General features: G+C 46.2%; 1 protein-coding gene across 1 annotated transcript in view; it reads left to right on the top strand.

Annotated features, from left to right (window-relative positions):
- USP43 (ubiquitin specific peptidase 43) overlaps positions 1–19089 on the top strand; it is a 130783-nt gene extending 111694 nt beyond the window's left edge. The window contains exons 9-15 of the mRNA XM_068263425.1: positions 620–723; positions 5595–5672; positions 5753–5879; positions 10082–10430; positions 12632–12790; positions 12915–13067; positions 15155–19089. Coding sequence (XP_068119526.1) covers positions 620–723; positions 5595–5672; positions 5753–5879; positions 10082–10430; positions 12632–12790; positions 12915–13067; positions 15155–16134 — 1950 coding nt within the window. The 3' untranslated portion in view covers positions 16135–19089. The remainder of the gene's footprint in view (positions 1–619; positions 724–5594; positions 5673–5752; positions 5880–10081; positions 10431–12631; positions 12791–12914; positions 13068–15154) is intronic.
- Positions 19090–21799: the final 2710 nt, after the last annotated feature.

Consider the following 21799-nt stretch of genomic DNA (forward strand, 5'->3'; position numbering starts at 1 on the left):
ATAATTAGAAAAAAAAGAATTCATTAGGTTATTTTCAATACAGTTTCTCTTAAAGTGTGTTTAAAATAAATTATATCACTGGGTGGGCAAAGACTAAAATCCCTCAGCAGACAGTATTCATGCATATAATGTAAAATATGCATATGCTGGTCTTGGAAATATAGCAGCAATAGAGTTGAGGCACATAGGCATGCTAGATTTTTGGCATCCAAAATAATCATCTGTGATTGCTATTACCGCTATCATAGGCCATCATAGGTTAGAGTTCTGCTGCAACTATAGGTGACTAACAGGTATGCTTGAAAGTAGGTTCTGCAAAAATACTGACTTCAGAGACCATCACAGGCAAATGTCTGATTTATTTTTATCTCTCTTTCTGCATTTGACACATGAAAAGCGTCTGCTTGCCTTTTATGTCCTGAACACGACGCAGGTGAAGTAGAGGCCGGGTCAGCACAGTGCAGGGATAGCGCCGGTGGGTACAGTGATGGTGGGGGAGGGGTGTCTGCCCCATGCAGGGATAACAGAAATGGATATAGTGACAGAAGGGGGGGCTCAGCTTATCGCAGTTGTATATGGCATCATAGTAATTTATCCTTGCTTTGTGATCTATCGGCAGAGTGGCGGACCTCTCTTCAATATCCGGGTGGTGGGGGCACCGGCAAGCAGCTGCTACCTGTCAGCCAAGGACCCCCGGCCGCTGCAGCACCCCGCTGTCGACAGGTTTGTGTTCTGTCTGTGTGTGTGTGTGTGTATGTACAGTGTGTGTATGTACAGTGTGTGTATGTACAGTGTGTGTATGTACAGTGTGTGTATGTACAGTGTGTGTGTGTACAGTGTGTACTGTGTGTGTGTGTACAGTGTGTGTGAGTGTGTGTGTGTGTGAGTGTGTGTGTGTGTGTGTACAGTGTGTGTGTGTGTGTGTACAGTGTGTGTACAGTGTGTGTGTGTACAGTGTGTGTGTGTACAGTGTGTGTGTGTACAGTGTGTGTGTGTACAGTGTGTGTGTGTACAGTGTGTGTGTGTACAGTGTGTGTGTGTACAGTGTGTGTGTGTACAGTGTGTGTGTGTGTACAGTGTGTGTGTGTACAGTGTGTGTGTGTACAGTGTGTGTGTGTACAGTGAGTGTGTGTGTGTACTGTGTGTGTTTGTACAGTGTGTGTGTGTACAGTGTGTGTGTGTGTACTGTGTGTGTGTACAGTGTGTGTGTGTACAGTGTGTGTGTGTACAGTGTGTGTGTGTACAGTGTGTGTGTGTACAGTGTGTGTGTGTACAGTGTGTGTGTGTACAGTGTGTGTGTGTACTGTGTGTGTGTGTACAGTGTGTGTGTGTGTGTGTACAGTGTGTGTGTGTGTGTGTACAGTGTGTGTGTGTGTGTGTGTACAGTGTGTGTGTGTGTGTGTACAGTGTGGTTTTGTTTGTATTTTGTGTGTAGTGTAGAATCAAGTTTAAAGAGGAACTGAAGTAAGAGGTATATGGAGGCTGCCATATTTATTTCCTTTTAATCAATACCAGTTGCCTGGCAGCCCTGCTGGTCTATTTGGCTGCAGTAGAGTTTGAGTCACACCAGAAAAAAAGCATGCAGCTAGGCTTGTCAGATCTGAATTTAAAGTCTGAAACACCTGATCTGCTGCATGCTTGTTCAGGGGCTATGGCTAATAGTATTAGAGGCAGAGGATCAGCAGGGCTGCCAGGCAACTGGTATTGCTTAAAAGGAAATAAACATGACAGCCTCCATATACCTCTCTCTTCAGTTCCCCTTTAAAGGAACCCTGAGCTTCCTCCAGCCCCTGTAGCCGGCGAGGTCCCTCAGTGTCACCTCCGTGGTCCCGCTGGTGCCTACATTAGGTGCACTAAAGTCACACATGCGCGGCCCGTCAGCGCACCCAGCGTGATTAAGCAACCGTGAGCGTCCAGCACATGCGCGGTTCTCGAAAGACTGCACCGTGCATGCGCAGGATGCTTATGGCTACATGCGCCGGGTGCGCGGGCGGCTGCACAGACGCGACTTCGACCAAAGTCGCGTATCTAACCGAGCCCCCAGCGGGACAACAGAGGTGACCCAGAAAACACAGAGGGACCTCACGGGCTACTGGGGTTGGAGGAAGCCCCAGGTAAGTTCACATTTGCTTCTTTTTTTCTCTGCTCAGCGTCCCTTTAAACTCTGTACCCCATCATAATAAGCTCTACATAAAGTGTCATCTCCTTAACTACTTGCCGACCGCACACTCATAACGTGCGTCGGCAAAGTGGCAGCTGCAGGACCAGCGACGCAGTACTGCGTCGCCAGCTGCAGCCTAATTAATCAGGAAGCAGCCGCTCGTACGAGCGGCTGCTTCCTGTCAATTCACGGCGGGGGGCTCCGTGAATAGCCTGCGGGCCGCCGATGGCGGCTCGCAGGCTAGATGTAAACACAAGCGGAAATAATCCGCTTTGTTTACATTTGTACGGCGCTGCTGCGCAGCAGCGCCGTAAGGCAGATCGGCGATCCCCGGCCAATCAGCGGCCGGGGATCGCCTCCATGTGACAGGGGACGTCCTGTCACTGGCTGCACAGAACGGATAGCGTCCTGTGCAGCCCAGATCTCCCGGGGGAGCAGGTAGGAGAGGGAGGGGGAGGATTTCGCCGCGGAGGGGGGCTTTGAGGTGCCCCCCCCGCAAAATGCCAGCCAGGAGGAGCGATCAGACCCCCCCTGCACATCATCCCCCTAGTGGGGAAAAAAGGGGGGCGATCTGATCGCTCTGAGTGCCCTTTGATCTGTGCTGGGGGCTGCACAGCCCACCCAGCACAGATCACCTAAAACAGCGCTGGTCCTTAAGGGGGGGTAAAGGGTGGGTCCTCAAGTGGTTAAAGAGAATCCGTATTGTTAAAATCGCACAAAAGTAAACATACCAGTGCGTTAGGGGACATCTCCTATTACCCTCTGTCACAATTTCGCCGCTCCTCGGCGCATTAAAAGTGGTTAAAAACAGTTTTAAAAAGTTTGTTTATAAACAAACAAAATGGTCACCAAAACAGGAAGTAGGTTGATGTACAGTATGTCCACACATAGAGAATACATCCATACACAAGCAGGCTGTATACAGCTTTCCTTTTCAATCTCAAGAGATCATTTGTGTGTTTCTTTCCCCCTGCAGCTATCTTCCACTGAAGTGTCAGGCTATTTCTTCCTGCAGAGTGCAGACAGCTCTGCCTGTATGTAATTCCTCAGTATGTGAAAGCCCAGCCAGCTCAGAGGAGGATTTATCCAGCTTGTAAAAGATAATAGAACAGAGAGAAGCTGCACTAATCTAAATATCACACAGGCAGTGTGCAGAGAGGAGCCTGGATGGGGGAGTTCATAGCAGAACCACAACACTGAAGAACTTGGCAGCCTTCCAGACACAGGCCTGACAAGTCTGACAAGAGAGAGATACGTTGATTTATTACAGAGACTGTGATAGTAGAACGTGCTGCAGTAAGCCAGAACACATTAGAATAGCTTTTGGAACTTGTAGGATGATAAAAAACAGGATGCAATTTTTGTTACAGAGTCTCTTTAAAATTACTCATTAATCTCCAGATTCCATCCCACCCGGAACCTTTACTCCTCCCAGGAGACCCTCTAGTCCTCTATCTTAGTCACCTCCCTTCACACCGGCACCCAGGACTTCTCACAAGTGTCATCTCTCCTTTGGAACTCTCTCTTACAGCCAGCCCGTCATGCTTCGAGCCTGGAAGGGTTTGGAAACCTTCAAACGTTCACTCAAAACACACCTGTTCAGACAAGCCTATCATTTGCTATAGGTAGCATTGGAGGTTCACTGCCTCATCCGCTAACCCGTGTGTCTCCAACCCACTGTCCTCTAGATTGTAAGCTGGGAAGGGCAGGGACGTCCTCCTAGTGTTTCTTATTCTCCTGTAATTTATCACATGTACCAGTATTGGTGATGTCTCAAACCACACATTTATTATCATTATTGATTTGTAAGGAGCCAACATATTCCGTGGAGCTGTACAAAGTAAGAAACAAACGTGGGGTACAAAATAATACAGACATTGGTATACACCAATATACGAAATACAGATTTAGTACAAAATACAGAATTAATAATTACAGTGACAAAATGAATATGAATAAATGTGTAACAAATTCCCAGACACAAATGGGCGAGAGATCCCTGCCCTTGCGAGCGTACATGTATGTATTTGTATTGCTGGACGTCCTCATTGTACAGTCTTTAATATCATGTATGGATGCTCCCCACTATTTGTTTTGTACTATGTACAGCGCTACGGATGATGTTTGTGCTATATAGATTTAAAAAAAAAATAATGTATAATGTATACAGTGTGTAGGGTGAACCGAGTATGTGTGTAGTGTGAGCAGTTTATACAGTGTGTGTGTACAATGTCTTTATACTAGATATATGTAGATTGTACTGTGTGTGTGTGCATACTTAATGTGTGTGCAGTGTGTTTGTATACAATACATGTACTGTGTTTGTGTACAGTGTAAACGGTGTGTGTGTTTGTGCAAAATGTGTCTGTGTGCAGTGTCTGGATAGTGTAGGTTAATGGCTCTGCCTCTGACACTAAGGAGGCCTTGGGCAAGACTCCCTAACACTGCTATGGCCTATAGAGCGCACCCTAGTGGCATCCGCACTGGCGCTTTGAGACTGCCAGGAGTAAAGCACAATGTGTGTGTGTGTACTGCGGCATGTAGGTATATTGAAATTCCTGGCTGGAGTTTGTATTTTAATGGAATCTGTTATTATGGTTGTGGTTACGCAGACGGCTGTGCCAGGAGGGTGTCGCTGGTTATGAGACAGCTAAACCAGACACTTAACCACGCTCTACCTCTGCAGTATATGCCAAAATCTCCATGCGCCATAAAAACTCACTTGCCACAACCCAAAACATGCAAGTTGTGGGGTATTATTAAACCTTCCTCAGTAGCCAGCGCCCCCTCCTGACTGCTGTGTGTAAGGCACATACATTCTCCCACTACAGGGAGGTGGTAGTATCCGGCATTCCAGCCACAAACCCAACAGCATGAAAAGGTCCTAAAAGCACATCTCCAAGTTCAGTTCAAAATACATCATCAGACGACTTTGTAACCAGAGGGCCAAATGTTTCTTTTTTTGTATCAACTAAGGCTTGTGCAGCCCCAAATCCTGTTTTAAAAATAAGAAACCAACTGATAAAAAATATAGAAAGAAGGGCTTGTGGGCGTGGCTGCCTGCTTAGCATAACGCTTCATAATCACTCTGTTCAGACTGAGAGGTGGGCGGGGCGTAGACTGAGCTTTATGAGGAGGCTGCAGCCTGCAGCACTGGTGGTCTGTGAAATAGCCAGTAAATGGGAAGCTGATGAGTACATTTATTTTATCTGACATCAGCCAAAAGAAGCTTGTACACAAATAAAAGTGCTGAAGTTCGCTGCAAACTTCCTGCCTGATGGGAGCTGCCATTGTCTGACTTACGAGTTGGATGCTGCTTCCAGCGCGGAGACTTCTTCCTCTGTACCGCTGCCCTGGAACCAGGATGACAATGGCTGATGTCATCAGACCTCCATTTTGCTTGGTGAGTGATTTTCTGTGCTTGCCTTTGCAGGGCTCTGCAGCTGACCGGCACCGGAGGGCCTCCTCACGTTAAGCTGACTTTGGAATGGGAGCCCAAAACCAAGGAGAGGTGAGTATAGGTGCTGTTTATGCTACAGTGCAGGCCATGCCAGCTGTCGCATGTATTAATGGCACATGTCTCTCTTACAGGCTCTTTGGGAACATCCAGGAGGAAGTGGTGCAGGATGATGAATCTGTGAGGGACCAACAGGTGGACCACCAGCAACAGAGCTGTACCCTGGATGAGTGCTTTCAGCTCTACACCAAAGAGGAGCAGGTAGGTGACGCCAACGGAACCTCTTACTAGTTCACATCTATTTTTTTTATATATATATATATATATATATATATATATATATATATATATATATATATATATGTTTATTGCAAGTCGTATAAAAACAAGGAAATCAAGTATACATGACCAAAATATGGAACATAGAGTCTAGGCTAGTGGTCCTCAAGCTACGGCCCACGGGCCGAAAGCGGCCCGCCAAGGCTTTTTCCCTGGCCCCCAAACACAAAATGTATAACTTACAAATGCGGCCCACTGCATCTTGGAATATCAACGGCTCGCATATAGAACAGCAGTGCTGGCACCACCCATCCCCATGAAGCCAGTGAGCAGTCATTTGCTGGCTTCCAATCCAATTCTGCATCAGGTGACACTGCTGTACAACTGGGCGGCGGGTTGTCATCTGGGTATGCTTCACTGTCTGGTGCACAAAGAAGTTCTCCGGGCGACCACATGACTGAATGGCTGCTGCTGGGAGGTCTCCTCCGGGCATGATTGGGGGAATCCATACCTAGACTCCATGTCATGGTTTTTAACATCATTTCCTGTGTAATCCGGCCCCCCAGCAGTCTGAAGTACATTGACCAGGCCCTTGACCGAAAAAGTTTGGGGACCTCTGCTCTAGGCCATTCATAAATAGGAGTTATACCATACCTCCCAACTTTTTGAGATGAGAAAAAGGGGACACTTAAGCCACACCCATGCCACACCCCTGGTCACGCCCCACCACGCCCCTAGTCACACATACCATAAAGATTTCATAAGAAAAATATGTTGTTTTATAATTCAAACCACACTGGTCCTTTCTATCCTGGTGCATTTTCCTTCATAGAAACATTTTAAAATTAGTAATATATCAATTTAAAGGATGGGAATAAAGTTTAGAGTCAAACACATTTTTACTATAGAAATATAAATATTTATATAGAAAGAGGGACAAAGTCCTGAAAGAGGGACAAATGAGGGGGATAGAGGGACAGAGGGACAGGGCTCCCAAAAAGGGACTGTCACTCCGAAAGAGGGACAATTAGGAGCTATGTTATACACACAAAGCTAGTAAGTTAGGTACGTACTCAGCAGTACTCCACACTACTGCTGTTTGCGAAATGATTTCCAGAGCTAATGTAATAAATGTTAAATACGGTACTTGTGAGAAATCAAAAATCAAAAAAGATACAACAAAATAAAAAATGAGGTAGCTAAAAGTAAACTTACAGTAATACAATACTATATAAACGGAAAAAAAAAGAGAGAACACATAGAGCTCACGAGGTTTGTTGGTAGTAAAGCAGCACATAAGATTATCTCCCCATCCAGGCAGCTTATGGTTCATGTTGCTAATTGAGTAGTACTCATCATCACAGTTGAAGGGTGAGTATATACAAGTGGGGGGGAGGGGGGGTTTATCAGCCTCTGGATCCTAATGGCTCCAGAAGACCCGTGAGGGTGTCCGGTCTTTTGTGTCCCGTCATACTTTTCAATCCTAACATCAAGTAACCTTTCCCATTGCTATATGTACAATCAAAGTATGGTATTTGCACCTTTAAATCTATATTTCAGCAGCTGGTTTGAGGTATTCACAGGGCCGGATTTCCAGCTCAGAGGCCAGTAGGCACAGGTGTTCTGACTCGATAAACTCTGCCCCTGAACACAGGCCACACCCCCAAGTAAAAAAAAATATTTTCAACTGTAATCCCTGCCTTACGTCACTAACTGTCCTTAGAATCTTATACTCTACTCACTTCGGGTTAGGGTGTAAGTGCCTGAGGTCAGTGATATGAAGCAGGGATTAGATTGTAAGCTCCTGAGGTCAGTGATCTGAAGAGGAGGGGCCACCTCTCCCACATAAGGCGCCTGTAGGCACGTGCCTCATGGAAAATCTGGCCCTGGGTATTGGGGTTACCCCTGCCTGTTCAAGGTAAGTATGGCTAATTCTCGGGTGGGGGAAGCCTCTGGAGCCTAATGAGGCTTCCCACGCCGTCCTCTGTCCCACGGGGGTCTCGCTGCAGCCCTCCGTGAAAGATGACGTCATTATTTACCTTCCCGGCTCCTGCGCAAGCGCTCTGACGGCTGTCGGCTTCGAACTACACGGAAATACACAATCGCCGTCGGGTCTGCTCTACTGCGCAGGCGCAAGTTTCCGGCGCCTGCGCAGTAGAGCGGACCCGACTGAGATCGGGTATTTACGTGTAGGTCGGAGCCGAAAGCAGCCACAGCGCCCCCGCTGGAGCCAGCAAAGGTAAATATTGATTTTACAGTCGGGTCTGTCGCCGGCTGTTCGGAGGGCTGCAGCGAGACCCCCGAGGGACGGAGGACGGCGTGGGAAGCCTCATTAGGATCCGGAGGCTTCCCCCACCCGAGGTGAGTACCCCCCAGGGGAGGTTTTTGAGGTTACAGAGTCTCTTTAAATTAGTATTACTGCTATAATAATCTGGTAACAAGCAATTTTAATAAAATCAATATACATTACAGACCAAAAGTTTGGACACACCTTTTCATTCAAAGAGTTTTCTTTATTTCCATGACTATGAACATTGTAGATTCACACTGAAGGCATCCAAACTATGAATTAACACATGTGGTAGTATAGTACATAACCAAAAAGTGTGAAACAACTGAAAATATGTCATATTCTAGGTTCTTCAAAGTAGCCACCTTTTGCTTTGATTACTGCTTTGCACACTCTTGGCATTCTCTTGATGAGCTTCAAGAGGTAGTCACCTGAAATGGTCTTTACTTCACAGGTGTGCCCTGTCAGGTTTAATAAGTGGGATTTCTTGCCTTATAAATGGGGTTGGGACCATCAGTTGCGTTGTGGAGAAGTCAGGTGGATACACAGCTGATAGTCCTACTGAATAGACTATTAGAATTGGTATTATGACAAGAAAAAAGCAGCTAAGTAAAGAAAAACGAGTGGCCATCATTACTTTAATGAAGGTCAGTCAGTCCGAAAACTTGGGAAAACTTTAAAAGTGTCCCCAAGTGCAGTCTCAAAAACCATCAAACGCTACAAAGAAACTGGCTCACATGCGGACCGCCCCAGGAAAGGAAGACCAAGAGTCACCTCTGCTGCAGAGGACAAGTTCACCCGAGTCACCAGCCTCAGAAATCACAGGGTAACAGCAGCTCAGATTAGAGACCAGGTCAATGCTTACAGAGTTCTAGCAGCAGACACATCTCTATAACAACTGTTAAGAGTAGACTGTGTGAATCAGGCTTTCATGGTAGAATATCTGCTAGGAAACCACTGCTAAGGACAGACAACAGGCAGAAGAGACTTGTTTGGGCTAAAGAACACAAGGAATGGACATTAGACCAGTGGAAATCTGTGCTTTGGTCTGATGAGTCCAAATTTGAGATTTTTGGTTCCAACCCCTGTGTCTTTGTGCGATGCAGAAAAGGTGAATGGATGGTCTCTACATGCCTGGTTCCCACCGTGAAGCATGGAGGAGGAGGTGTGATGGTGTGGGGGTGCTTTGCTGGTGACACTGTTGGGGATTTTTTCAAAACTGAAGGCATACTGAACCAGCATGGCTACCACAGCATCTTGCAGCGGCATGCTATTCCATCCGGTTTGCATTTAGTTGGACCATCTTTTATTTTTCAACAGGACAATGACCCCAAACGCACCTCCAGGCTGTGTAAGAGCTATTTGACCAGGAAGGAGAGTGATGGGGTGCTGCGCCAGATGACCTGGCCTCACAGTCACCAGACCTGAACCCAATTGAGATGGTTTGGGGTGAGCTGGACCGCAGAGTGAAGGCAAAAGGGCCAACAAGTGCTAAGCATCTCTGGGAACTCCTTCAAGACTGTTGGTAGACCATTTCAGGTAACTACCTCTTGAAGCTCATCAAGAGTGTGCAAAGCAGTAATCAAAGCAAAAGGTGGCTACTTTGAAGAACCTAGAATATGACATATTTTCAGTTGTTTCACACTTTGTGGTTATGTACTATACTTCCACATGTGTTAATTCATAGTTTGGATGCCTTCAGTGTGAATCTACAATGTTCATAGTCCTGAAAATAAAGAAAACTCTTTGATTGAGAAGGTGTGTCCAAACTTTTGGTCTGTACTGTAAATAAATAATCCCATTCCTACTCCCCTTCTGGCTGGCAGATTGAAGATAAACTGCTCATTGGATGATTTAGGTCATGTGATATCTGTATGTTGGTTCTCTTGCCTAGCTGGCTCCCGACGACGCCTGGAGGTGCCCCCACTGCAAAGTGCTGCAGCAAGGAACCGTCAAGCTGAGCCTGTGGACCCTCCCGGACATCCTCATCATCCACCTCAAGAGGTTTCGCCAGGTGGGCGGCCGGCGGAATAAACTCTCCACCCTTGTCCGGTTTCCCCTGTCTGGGATGGACATGGCGCCTCATGTTGTTAAGAGGGGTCCAGGCAGTAAAGCTCCCATGAGTCAGTGGTCGTCATTCAGGCAATCGCTGTACCCCACGGAATGCGGTCAGTTGGACGTCCTGTATGATCTGTACGCGGTCTGTAACCACCACGGGAGCCTACAAGGTGGACACTACACGGGTGAGTTGTTACTGCTGACACCCTCACAGATGTTGTGTTGTACCCCCCCTTCCCAACCACCTTGTGTCTTGTGTGCTCCCCTTGTTCGGTTTGTTCCTCTGGTTCTGTGCTCTCATCTTGTGCTCCCCCCATCCTGTGTATGTCCCTGGTCCTGTGCAACCCCCCTTCCATACTGTGCCTTGGGGTGTGCTTTATGCTTTGCCCTGTGGAACTAGGGCGGCTGCGGACTGGGTTTGTGACTGCTGCAGTTTACATATTTGGCAGTTTAACTGCCTTCATGTGTCTGCCCCTTGCTTCCTGGTGCCCCAGGCCATGGTTTTTATGCCCTTGCCTCAAATCCAGGCATGTACCCCACCTCCTTATTACATCATGCTACCTGGCAGCATATCTCATACAGGAGCAGAGCAGGGAGAGATCACACTGCATCTTCCGTCTAAAACTTCTTACACACATACAAGGACTGACACCTGAGGTACTCGATCCCTCTGAGGACATTTCGGGGCTGGGGTTCTGCAGAGCAGGACCATCCACAAGGAAACCTGGGCAGGTGCCTGGGGCCCAGTGGGTGTCAGGTTGCACACCTTCAACTTTCTCTGACCCTTCTCCCATCTAAGATTACCAAAACAACCATAAGGAGGACCCATCTCTGGGGTTGTGCAAAGACTCATTGCTAGCCTGATGCTCTGCAGGGGGAGGAGGCCGGGGCGGGCGGGGTGTTCAGAAGAACAATGCGCTCAGCAGATTGGTTGCTGTGGCATTGAGGGGGAGGGATTTGTGGCCACTATACACACACCAGCTTCTCCTCATAGACAGCCCTGAGAAGCCTTCTAGTACATGTACAAGGCTCCCAGAATGTATGATGGTGGTTTTGTAGAGGAGCAGGAGGCATCGCCACACTCAAGCGTCTTGACATGCAGTCAACGAGCTGTTAACGGGGTACATTTGTTCATTTCTTTTCGCAATGAGCAATCAGGCGAGCAGAACTTCTGCAGTTGCTGTAAAGTTGAGGTGCCCACACAGCTCATGGTCAGATTGACCATGAGACAAATCTGATCAGGGAAGGACCTGTCGCCTGCCCATACACCGCACCCAGAGTTACAATAGATTTAGCATAAAATCAGAAATTGGCCTAGCGCCTCCTGCCTGGTCGCACCCCCAAGTGTAAAAATGTTGTCCCCCTGGGTTGCGGTGCTCCCCTAAAACCTCACCTGTCCACCGGAGCGATTCCTGGCCTTCATCGCCATCACTGTGGTACCCTGTACTATATGGCACAAGGTGATGCCACACACACACACATGATGAGGCCATGTGGTCACACACTCAAGGCAGGGACAGTAGAGGAGGCTGGGAATTACACTTGAGGGAACACCGGCTGGGGGTTGGTAGTATTTGTTGGTCGATGCGATATTGAACACCGTTACCACACCCGATCCAACCATTGCAACAGAGATTTCCAGCATGGTCGATCCTTCTTGACCGATTTTGGCCTCAAAATCATTTGAAACATCGATCGGGCAGACAAGTTGTGACAATTTTCCTTCAATTCTATAATGTTATCAAATTGGGAGATTTAACATACAACAAAATCGCCTGGCGTATGGGACCTTTAGGGTACATACACACATCCAGTTTTGATTGGCCGATTTTATCATATCCGTGTAGCATCAGAGCTTACGTACACAATCTGTGCATACTATTCAAAATCTATTGGGCATCATGCTACATTGAGATGGTTCAATTGACCTGTGATTGGCCATGGATCAAACTTGGATGTGTGTATGCACCTTTAGCCTAAACCACCTCCATTTTTGTTCAATTACTTACAAATGAGCAAAACTGAGCTCACCGGGGGAGGTTCTGAGTGGTTCTGGTGGAGCTAAGGATCTTGAAGGATTGGTGGCACCATTGGATATGCTTTGAGCCTTAATACAACCTTATAATGTGGGTTGTATCCATTCGGAAGCCTTTTTTCTTGCATTGGTGATGGGGAACACTTTCTGAATTATCTTTGGATTACCACGGGGTGAACTGCTATTATCCACTACCACCTTAGAGTGAGTGTACCTGCGCTGTTTTTTCCAGTTTAAAAAATAATGCATATTTTGACCAGATTTACCTTCTGAAATACCGAATGACAAATGACTTAACACGTACCTGATGTCCACCATTTTGTTTCCTCACATTGTCTTCTGTGCTTACAGCCTACTGTAGGAACTCCTTAGATGCCCGCTGGTACAGTTATGATGACAGTAACGTGGAGCCGGTGCCGGAGGATGAGGTCTGCACGCGTGGGGCGTATCTCCTGTTCTACCAAAAGAGGAACGCCATCCCGGCCTGGTCTGCCAGCAGCACCGTACGAGGTAAGATTTCAGAGGGTGGTGAGGCCTATCTAATGACAGATCAATCTGCGTTGGGAATTATAGATTTGTTGGGTTGTTAATAGACAAGTTCTTTTGTATCTTATGTTTTATGATCCAACGACAGGTTCTACAACTTCCTCCATGTCGGATCACTGGGTCTTGAGGCTAAACGGAAGTAAAAGAGAAAGTATGGTGTCTCGAGCCACGGCCAACTGCAGCCCACTTCCCCAACTTCCGGACTCCGTCTTCCTAGACCAGGAGGACAACGTTGATCAAGGTAGGTCATAGAATCCAAAAACTTCTAGGATAGTTAATGAGACCACTCCCAGGAGACCCTCTTGTCCTCTATCTTGGTCGTCTCCTCTCACTCCCATATACAGGACTTCTCACGAGCATCACCTCTCCTTTGGAACTATCTCCCACAGCCCGACCATCATGCTCCCAGCTTGTAAAACCTTTAAACGTACTCTCAAAACACATCTGTTTAGACCAGCCAATTTGCTTTAGGTAGCATTGGAGGTTCACTGCCTCATCCACTAACCGCTGTGTCTCTTTCCCTAATGTCTCCAAACCACTACCCTCTAGAGCAGGACTGGGCAAACTTTAAGTGGCCGGGGCCACATGCTGCGGACCACGGGCCACATTTCTTATAATACCTGTATATACCTTGTAATAATTCCTTGTAGTACGCTGGCTTGTCGCGACATCCTGTTGCCATGGAGATGCGACATGGAAATCGGTGATCGCGGTGCGTTTCAAATACCCCACCGCCCGCTCGCAACTCTGCTTCTGGCCTGTCGGCGGGCAGGAGTACTTGCACAAATCCGCCCGACTCCCTGGCCCAGTCCTCCTGTCCCAACGGCTGTCCGTGCTGCTCACACGCGCAGAAGCAAAAAACCACGGACACACGGACAGGATGACGCAGGGACAGGATGACGCAGGGACAGGATGACGCAGGGACAGGTTAGGTTTTATTATATAGGATATTCCCCACTATTTGATTTCTACTATGGAAGATGATGGCTCTATATAAATAATAATAAATACCAATAATTCTGGCTTGCAGGAAGTGCAGTTGGTGCATCCATGGTGCAGAAGCATCTTGTGGATTTTCTCTCCCCAATTACTATGTCCCCCTGGTTCCTTCTTCTGTGCCTATGGGACACTCCTACAAGTGACACCCCTTGTACCTTTAGGGCTCTTTCACACAGGGACGTTGCGTTGCAAGGGACGTTAAGGTCGCATAACGCTCCCCTAACACAACGCATGGTGGTGTTGAAGTTGGACGCTACATAGAGACGCATTATGTGTCTCTTGGTGCGTCGTTTTCGTTCAATACTGATAGAACGAAAACAGCGATTGCGTCAAAAGACTGTGGAGACCACGTGATCGGAACAGTCTGCATCATGTGGTCCCGCCAGCCAATCGTCGCACAAAGCGGCCGCTCCAGGAAGAAAACACGTTACGTCAGCACAGTGCAGTGAATATTAATTAGCCATGTGGCTAAGCACAATAGTGGACTCTCCCCTCCTCCTCTCCTGCACTGAAAAAAACTAAAAAAAAAATAATTACTGAGCATGTGCATACAGTCTAACGCAGCTAAAACCGTGTATAATGCACAACATGCTGCACTTTCATTGAACGTGCCGCGTTACAATGTAACGCAACGTGGGCACTGTGAACAGCCCATTGATTTTTCATTACTGTGAGTTGGGCTGCGTTACAGGCTGCTCTTATGTGCACCCGTAACGTCCCACTGTGAAAGCAGCCTCAGTGTTCACTTGTGTCCTCCTCTGTGTCCCTGCATCCTCCTCTTCACCCCTGTATCCTTCTCTGACCCTTCTGACCTCCACTGTCCTCCAGTCTCCCATTTTGCATAGCCACAAGCACGGTATATACCGTACATAAGCTTTCCTCCTGTGTCCTCCTCTTGTGCGCGGCATCCTTTTGTGTCCTGCAGCCATGGAGCTGCACTATGTCCTGGCATGTGTCCTCCACTCCCCCCCCCCCCCCCCCAGCGCTTGAGATGCACTATGCCCTGCCAAGTGGCTTAGAACTGCACCATGCCCTGCAGCTTGAGCTGCACCATTCCCCACTGAGCACCTTCAGCATGCATGGTAGGGCATGGTTCAGCTGAAGCTACACTGCAGGGCATACTTTTGGGGGAGAAAAAGTGTGTCTTATGTTCCAAAAAAAAAATCGGTAATCTGCCCGATTCCAAACTCCATACATTTTGCATGAAATTTGATTTGCATCAAATTAGTTCATTGACCAATCTTTAGAGACCATATTCCCCTTGTTAGGAAAACTGTATTTTTTATGTTTGTGATTTGTTGATTTCTCCTTTCTCTTTTCTTCCTGCAGGTTGTGGTACGAAGGCTTTTGTCCGTGGGGTAAAGGGCCGTAGTGCCAGCATGAGAGTGCCCTCCGCTTCCAAGCTGAAGCTGAGCCTCAGTAAGGCAATGCCTCTCCGATGGTCATTTGGATCCAAGGACAGGCAGAAGCCTAAGACTGGCGAGTTGGTAGAGTACTTGGAGTCTGGACGTAGGCCAAAATACACAAATGACTCTGTTTTGCCAATGATGTCTGACGCTACAAATGCAGAGAAGTCAGCCGCTGCACCTCAGCCAAAGGTAAACCAGATGAACAGCCATGACGCCAGTGAAACCATCTCTGCAAGTGGCCAGTCAAGACCTGTGACCTCCAAGATGGACTCTTCAGAGGGACAACTCAAGGAGAAAGTCAGACACCGACACAGTAGTGGCTTGAGTGGGAAGGGAGATGGACTTTCCCAATCCAGGACTTCTATTGGAGGACAATCTTCTTCTGACACTGCTGATAAGGTTAAAGCTCCTCAAAGTAAAAAAGATGGCAACCAAAGATCTCTTGCAAAAGATGGATCCAGTGGCATGCCAAGAACCTCTGAAACCAGGCTACAGGAAAGGAAGACCTCTGTATCAAAAACGGCTTCATTGAAGAAGGAGTCTAGAAGACAGAGTGGACCAGAAAACCTTAAATCTGAGCTTCATAATGGTACATCCAGGACCTCTCTGCCCAATGGAGTGTTGGCTGATGGGAGGGCACATGTCACCGTGCCACATCGTCAGAAAGAGGACCTCGTCCTCACTAAGACTCAGGCTGACATACGGAGAGCTCACAGCTCCACCAATGTCCAGAATAAAACCGAGTGGACTTTGAAGCGGTCTGTCTCTCTGTACAAGAATGGTAGCGCCCCCAGGCAGGTGCCGGCGGTAGACAGGTCTTCTTCAGGACCATTGCAGAGACTGAAATACCAGACTTCTTCTCTAGGCAGGAAGAAACCTGTGCCTGAATCCAGCTTCTAAGAAGGATCCCAACGCCCTAATTCTAAGTTTCCTATTTTATACAAGGCTGTTGGGCCTAACTCACCAGTTGCTGTGATTTATTCAGAACGGGTATTGATTGGGCCATGCTGGATCTCATGCTTTGTTGTTGGAGTATACACTCCACTTAAAATTGATGCCTGTGTTTCGGGTGGAGTGATGCAGGCTTCACCCAGCTCTCAGCCCTCCCGACTCCACCCAAAATGAAGGTTTGAGGGCTGAGAAACTTCATAATTTATTGTAAAATTCATTGCTTAAAACTGACCTGAACTCTTGCGCAGGACAGGAGGAAAACCTAGAGAAATGCACCCTGTATGTATTTAGAGAGTTTAGCCTGTCTAATCCCCACCCCCTCATCTGTGACTAGTCTTAACTTTAATTTGATCACTCAGCTGTGTCAGCTGGCTGCCTTGGCAGAGCAGCTAATTTGTAAACACAGGATGTTAACCCTATGTCTGCTTCCATGAAAGCAGGAAGTAGACACACTGCAGATGTATTGCAGGATTTGTATCCGTGTAACACATGTTTTACTTTAAAGATTATTATGATGTTGCTTATCTTTTAGAGCAGATCGGAAGTTCTGATTTCAGGTCTGCTTTTAAATACACTTTTTTTTTCAGGTCTTGATGTGCCAATACTAGATATGCCGCCTCCTGCTGGTGGAGTACAGTATTCCCACCAGACAAGAGTGGCAGGCTTTATGAGGAAATCTATGTATACATGTTACGGGGTTAGAGTTAGGAGAGGAGGCTGTGGCGTTGCAGCTCCTTTTTTTAATCTCTGTTAAAGAATGCGAGCACTTTACTTTTCATACAAATTCTTTCAGAAGCCAAGGGGAGAAAAAATCTCCATTGTAAAACAAACGGGTGTTTTGTTTATTTTTTTTCTTCTTCTATTGAAGCAATTGAAAAGAAACCTGAGCTGGGAGGAACATGGACGGTGCCATCTTTATTTTCTTATAATGCAAATTTACATTTTTGTGTTTTTTAAAAAAAAAAGCTTGATTGGGCACCTGAATAGAAAATGGTAAAGAGGTGCAAACTGCTCAGGCTCTGCAAAGGTAAATTTGGGTGTGGAGTTCACCAAACAATGTGCCAGCTGTGCAAGCTGCATAGTTCGATTCATCGGCCATGCTTGAAAAATCCCAGCATGCATCCGATTTGAAATGTGAAGGTCATTTTTAATATTTTATTCTTAAAGAGACTCTGTAACAAAATGTTCAGCCTTATTTCTTCTATCCTATAAGTTCCTATACCTGTTCTAATGTGGTCTGTCTTACTGCAGCCTTTCCTAGTTGCACAGTGGTTGTATTATCTCTGTTCTCTAATCTAATCTTCTTTCCTTTGCCGGCTTTGTCGGCTCAGGCAGGAATGTGCTGCGCTGCTGCGATAGGTAGAAGTTATATTCACCCTCTCCACGCCCCCTGCAGGAGTCACAGACTGAGCTTCTCTGAGCCTGTCACATGCTGGTTAGCAGCCATGTCTTTTGTTTGTAAACACTGCCTAAAACTGGCAATTACAAGCCAGGATCGCAGCAGGGAGTGGCAGAAACAGCACAGAGGGGCCCAGGAGAACATAATGAATAGAATGGTATGCTTTTTATTGTAAGAATTTTAGAGTACAGATTCTCTTTAACCTTACTCTCCACTTGTAATTGATTGGCTCAGCTCCAAGCAGCGCAGTTTGCATGAAATGCACATACAAGCCAGAATTATCTCGTTGACTATATCTTGTCCTTCTATATTCCTCTCTGTTCAAGTTTCTTTTAAGATGCTTTTGCTATTACTTGATTTTTTTTTCCTAAAGCTGCACCTGTAGTAGCCTGACTTCCTTATTTTGTGATTCCCCCTAAAATCATAGCCGTGCCTCTGCATACCAATATCCAGGGAGATTTCTGCGTTGTCGATGTATAACTGTTCTACCACAGTGCCATCTGCTGGACACATTGCACATTACCAGGGCTTTTGTAACCCGTTGGGTTTTTAACCTTTTAATATCTGGTGTTTTTTTTAAACCAAATGTTTGGATTTTTTTAAAATCCTTTTTTCTAACTTTTTCCTTGAAGTCGTGGATGAAAATTATAAAATATGAAGTTTGGCTGGTCCAGCCAAAACATTTATTCCGAAACAAATGCCATGGTTTATTTTATCCCATTTCCAATCCAGTGCTGGCAGCAAACACATAGAGTCCCACCCACTCTGCATTAGCTCGAATTTGCATTGTGGTTAATTGGGCTGGGGATCTAGAGAATGTATATAAGGTCCATTTCCAGTATAATTTTAATTGGCGATTAGTCTGATAAGGCGATAGAATCCCTTTTGGTGTGTCGTTGGTGTCCTGTGTCCTCATCTGCGGGAATTTTCCTCACTTCCTGCTCAGACAGGAAGTGAGGAAATCCCTCCAACTGAGACCACAGCAAATAGAGGTAAAGAGGGGAAAGTCTGGTACACACGCTAGAGTTTGTTGGAAGGCTGACCAACAATATGAAAGATGATGCTTAATCATGGTTCTCGAGCACAACAATCTATCCTGGCGAAACCAGTCGAGGTCATGTGTACAAATATGGCAAGTTCAAAAATGACCATTGGTTGCATGTACCCATACGTGGATGAACTCTGAATGTGTGACTTTTTGTTTTGTTGTTGGTGTCCTGTGTCCTCATCTGCAGGAATTTTCATCACTTCCTGCCCAGAGAGGAAGTGAGGAAATCCCTCTGAGACCAAAACAAATAGCGGTAGAGAGAGGAAAGTCTGGTACACACGCTAGAGTTTGTTGGAAGGCTGGCCAACAATATGAAAGATAATGCTTAATCATGGTTCTCGAGCACAACAATCTATCCTGGCGAAACCAGTCGAGATCATGTGTACAAATATGGCAAGTTCAAAAATGACTATTGGTTGCATGTACCCATACGTGGATGAACTCTGAATGTGTGACTCCCCCCCCCCCCCCCCCCCCCCCTTCCCATCAGTCTTTCTTCCCAGTCTGTACAGTGTTTAGAATGATCATGTGTGTACAGAGACACGCCGTGCATAGATGTCGTTTATTCATCAAGAATCTTTTCTGTGCTTTTATCTAGTGTGTGTATTGAGCTGAAGGTTTAGAATCACAGACAGTTTTTATTGTTGTCGCTCAGTTCCTGCCCTAAAGACTAAACTTGCGCATTAAGACTGCAAAGCTCCATACAGGTTCCAGGGTTAGGAGACACAACAGCTGTAGGGACTTGAAGGGGTTTTTATGGCAACACCTTTCCACACTATTCCAAACAAAAATACATTTTTCTCCCTTGTAACTAGTCTCTAAAGAACCAGAGGTGAGAGTTATATGGAGGATGACCTATCTATTTCCTTTTAAGCAATACCAGTTGCCTGGCGATCCTGCTGGTCCTCTGCCTCTAATATTTAACCATAAACCCCTGAACAAGCATGGAACAGTTCAGTTGTTTCTGACGTTATTGTCAGATCTGCTGCATGCTTGTTTCTTGTGTGATTCAGACATTACTGCAGCCAAATAGACCAGTCGTTTCCTCCAGGACACTATAGTATATTATTTGCTGGGATCTTGGCAAACTCTTGTGACTAATACACGCACTCAGCTGGTGACAGGAAGTGGTAGCTGGGAGTGTCTGCACAGGATCAGCCCAGGGCAGATATTCAACATCTCAGCCTATATAAATTAAAGGGGCATTCAACCTTTGGTAAGAAACCATTTAATTTTCTTTTTAGTTCAGCTCTATATATTGCATAGATTAATGCCAAGCCTTTTATTTAGACTCCTTTTGTGTTCTTATGTGCATATAAAGCACAACCATTCTGCAAGGTTTTCGACAGAAACTGAATGATAGGCGTGCCACTTTTTCCCTGAACAGCCTGATTAGTCAGTGTTGATAACAAGTAACAGAGGCTCGTTTTAGGTGCAGCTAATTACCGATTCAGTAAGTTGGGAGTGTTTGGGCTGTCTGTACTCCAGACAAATTAATTGTTGCCACGGTTGCAAAGTTGATGCTTTCTGTACATTTCTGTACATTTTTGGAAATATAATATAGGCAGAATGAAATGGAAAGTTTATTATATATTTTTTTATATAGCATTTTAATCCCATAAAGTTTCCGTGAGCTACAACTTCAGTTTATGTCAGTTTCATGGTAAAAATGAAGTTTGGCAATACGAAAACTTGACTGTCTTGAGCCAATCAGCATCCAGGGATGGAGGATTTGGGCAGCTCCCTCCAGCTGTGGGCTGTTGCCGTGGTAGCAGGGAGGGATATGGTGGTTTGACGTGTAAGAAATTGTAGTTCGCTGAAGGGTAAATTGGATTCAGTTTTCAAGCTGTGCAATGAGTTTGTTTCAGCTATTATACTTTTGTCACTACAGTACAAGTGACATTTTTAAAATTATAACGAGGTGAAATACCTAGATTGTTATATGTACAGATAGCCCTGGATGTCTCCTGTCCAGTAGAGGTGAATAGGACACTATAGTATAGCTCGTACAATTTTTCACATTTGATGCAGCTGTTCCAGAGCAATTCCCTTTTGAAAAGTCAGTCACATGGCCCAGAGTTGTGTGCCCTAAGTAAAGATGCTTCCAGCAAAGGGGGGAGTTTCTTACATCACCTGTCTCCACCCACCTCCATTTACTCCCTCCCCTGTGGGCGGGGTCATTTCTGTGATCACAGGGAAGGACTGGCTGCTCTGATTATTTTCTGTGGGTAATGATGGGATGAGGGAGGAGTCTGGACGTCTCATAGACACTTGTTTAGTCCAGTCAAACAGTATCTGACATTGCCACAGGAAGCCAGCTTTGCAAATCCCGCCACCAAGATAATAAACCATTTTTGCATTATTCATTAATTTTCTATGTGCAATGGCCAAAACTTCATGCCGTTTTTTAAAGATATAAGCATGTCATCCCCCCGTATGTACTGTATAGATTACTCTGTGCTTACAGTTATTGTAAACTAGCTGCAGTGTGTGTGCTGATTTCTGCTACCTCCAGTATGTACAGTATAAGCTGCTTCTCTGTGCTTATATTGATACCAAACTAGCTGCAGTTTGTCCTGATCTCTGCTACCTCCAGTATAAGTTAGTACTTTGTGCCTATACTGACAGTAAACTAGTTTCAGTGTGTGCTGATGCTGATCTCTGCTACCTCCATATGTACAGTGTATGCTGTTATGCTGATAGGAAATCAGCTGCAGTGTGTATTGATCTCTGTAGAATAATATACTTTGAACTCAACTGCCTCCACTGCTCTAAGGGCCTACTTCCACTACGCCCTATTCGGGGGCCGAATCTGCAGCGGTTTCCTGCATACAAGTGGGGCGGGGAAATGCCGCCCAGTGGCTGGATAGTGTATTGGTGGAGTACTCCGCCTCTGACACAGGAGAAAAGGGTTCGAATGTCGGCGCTTTCTCTTCAGTGAGCCAGCACCTATTCAGTAAGGAGGACTTGGGCAAGACTCCTTAACACTGCCACTGCCTATAGAGCACATCCTAGTGGCTGCAGCTCTGGCGCTTTGAGTCTGCCAGGAGAAACGCACCAAATAAATGTCCTGTGTCTGTCTCTAGTAGCTTGTCATGCACATCACACTGCCGTGCATATCTGGACGGTATGCTGCAGATGTATACAGCCCGCAGCTGTATCCCTAT

Source organism: Hyperolius riggenbachi, chromosome 12 (genome assembly GCF_040937935.1).
Source record: "Hyperolius riggenbachi isolate aHypRig1 chromosome 12, aHypRig1.pri, whole genome shotgun sequence".
In the NCBI taxonomy this organism is placed as follows: Eukaryota; Metazoa; Chordata; class Amphibia; order Anura; family Hyperoliidae; genus Hyperolius; species Hyperolius riggenbachi.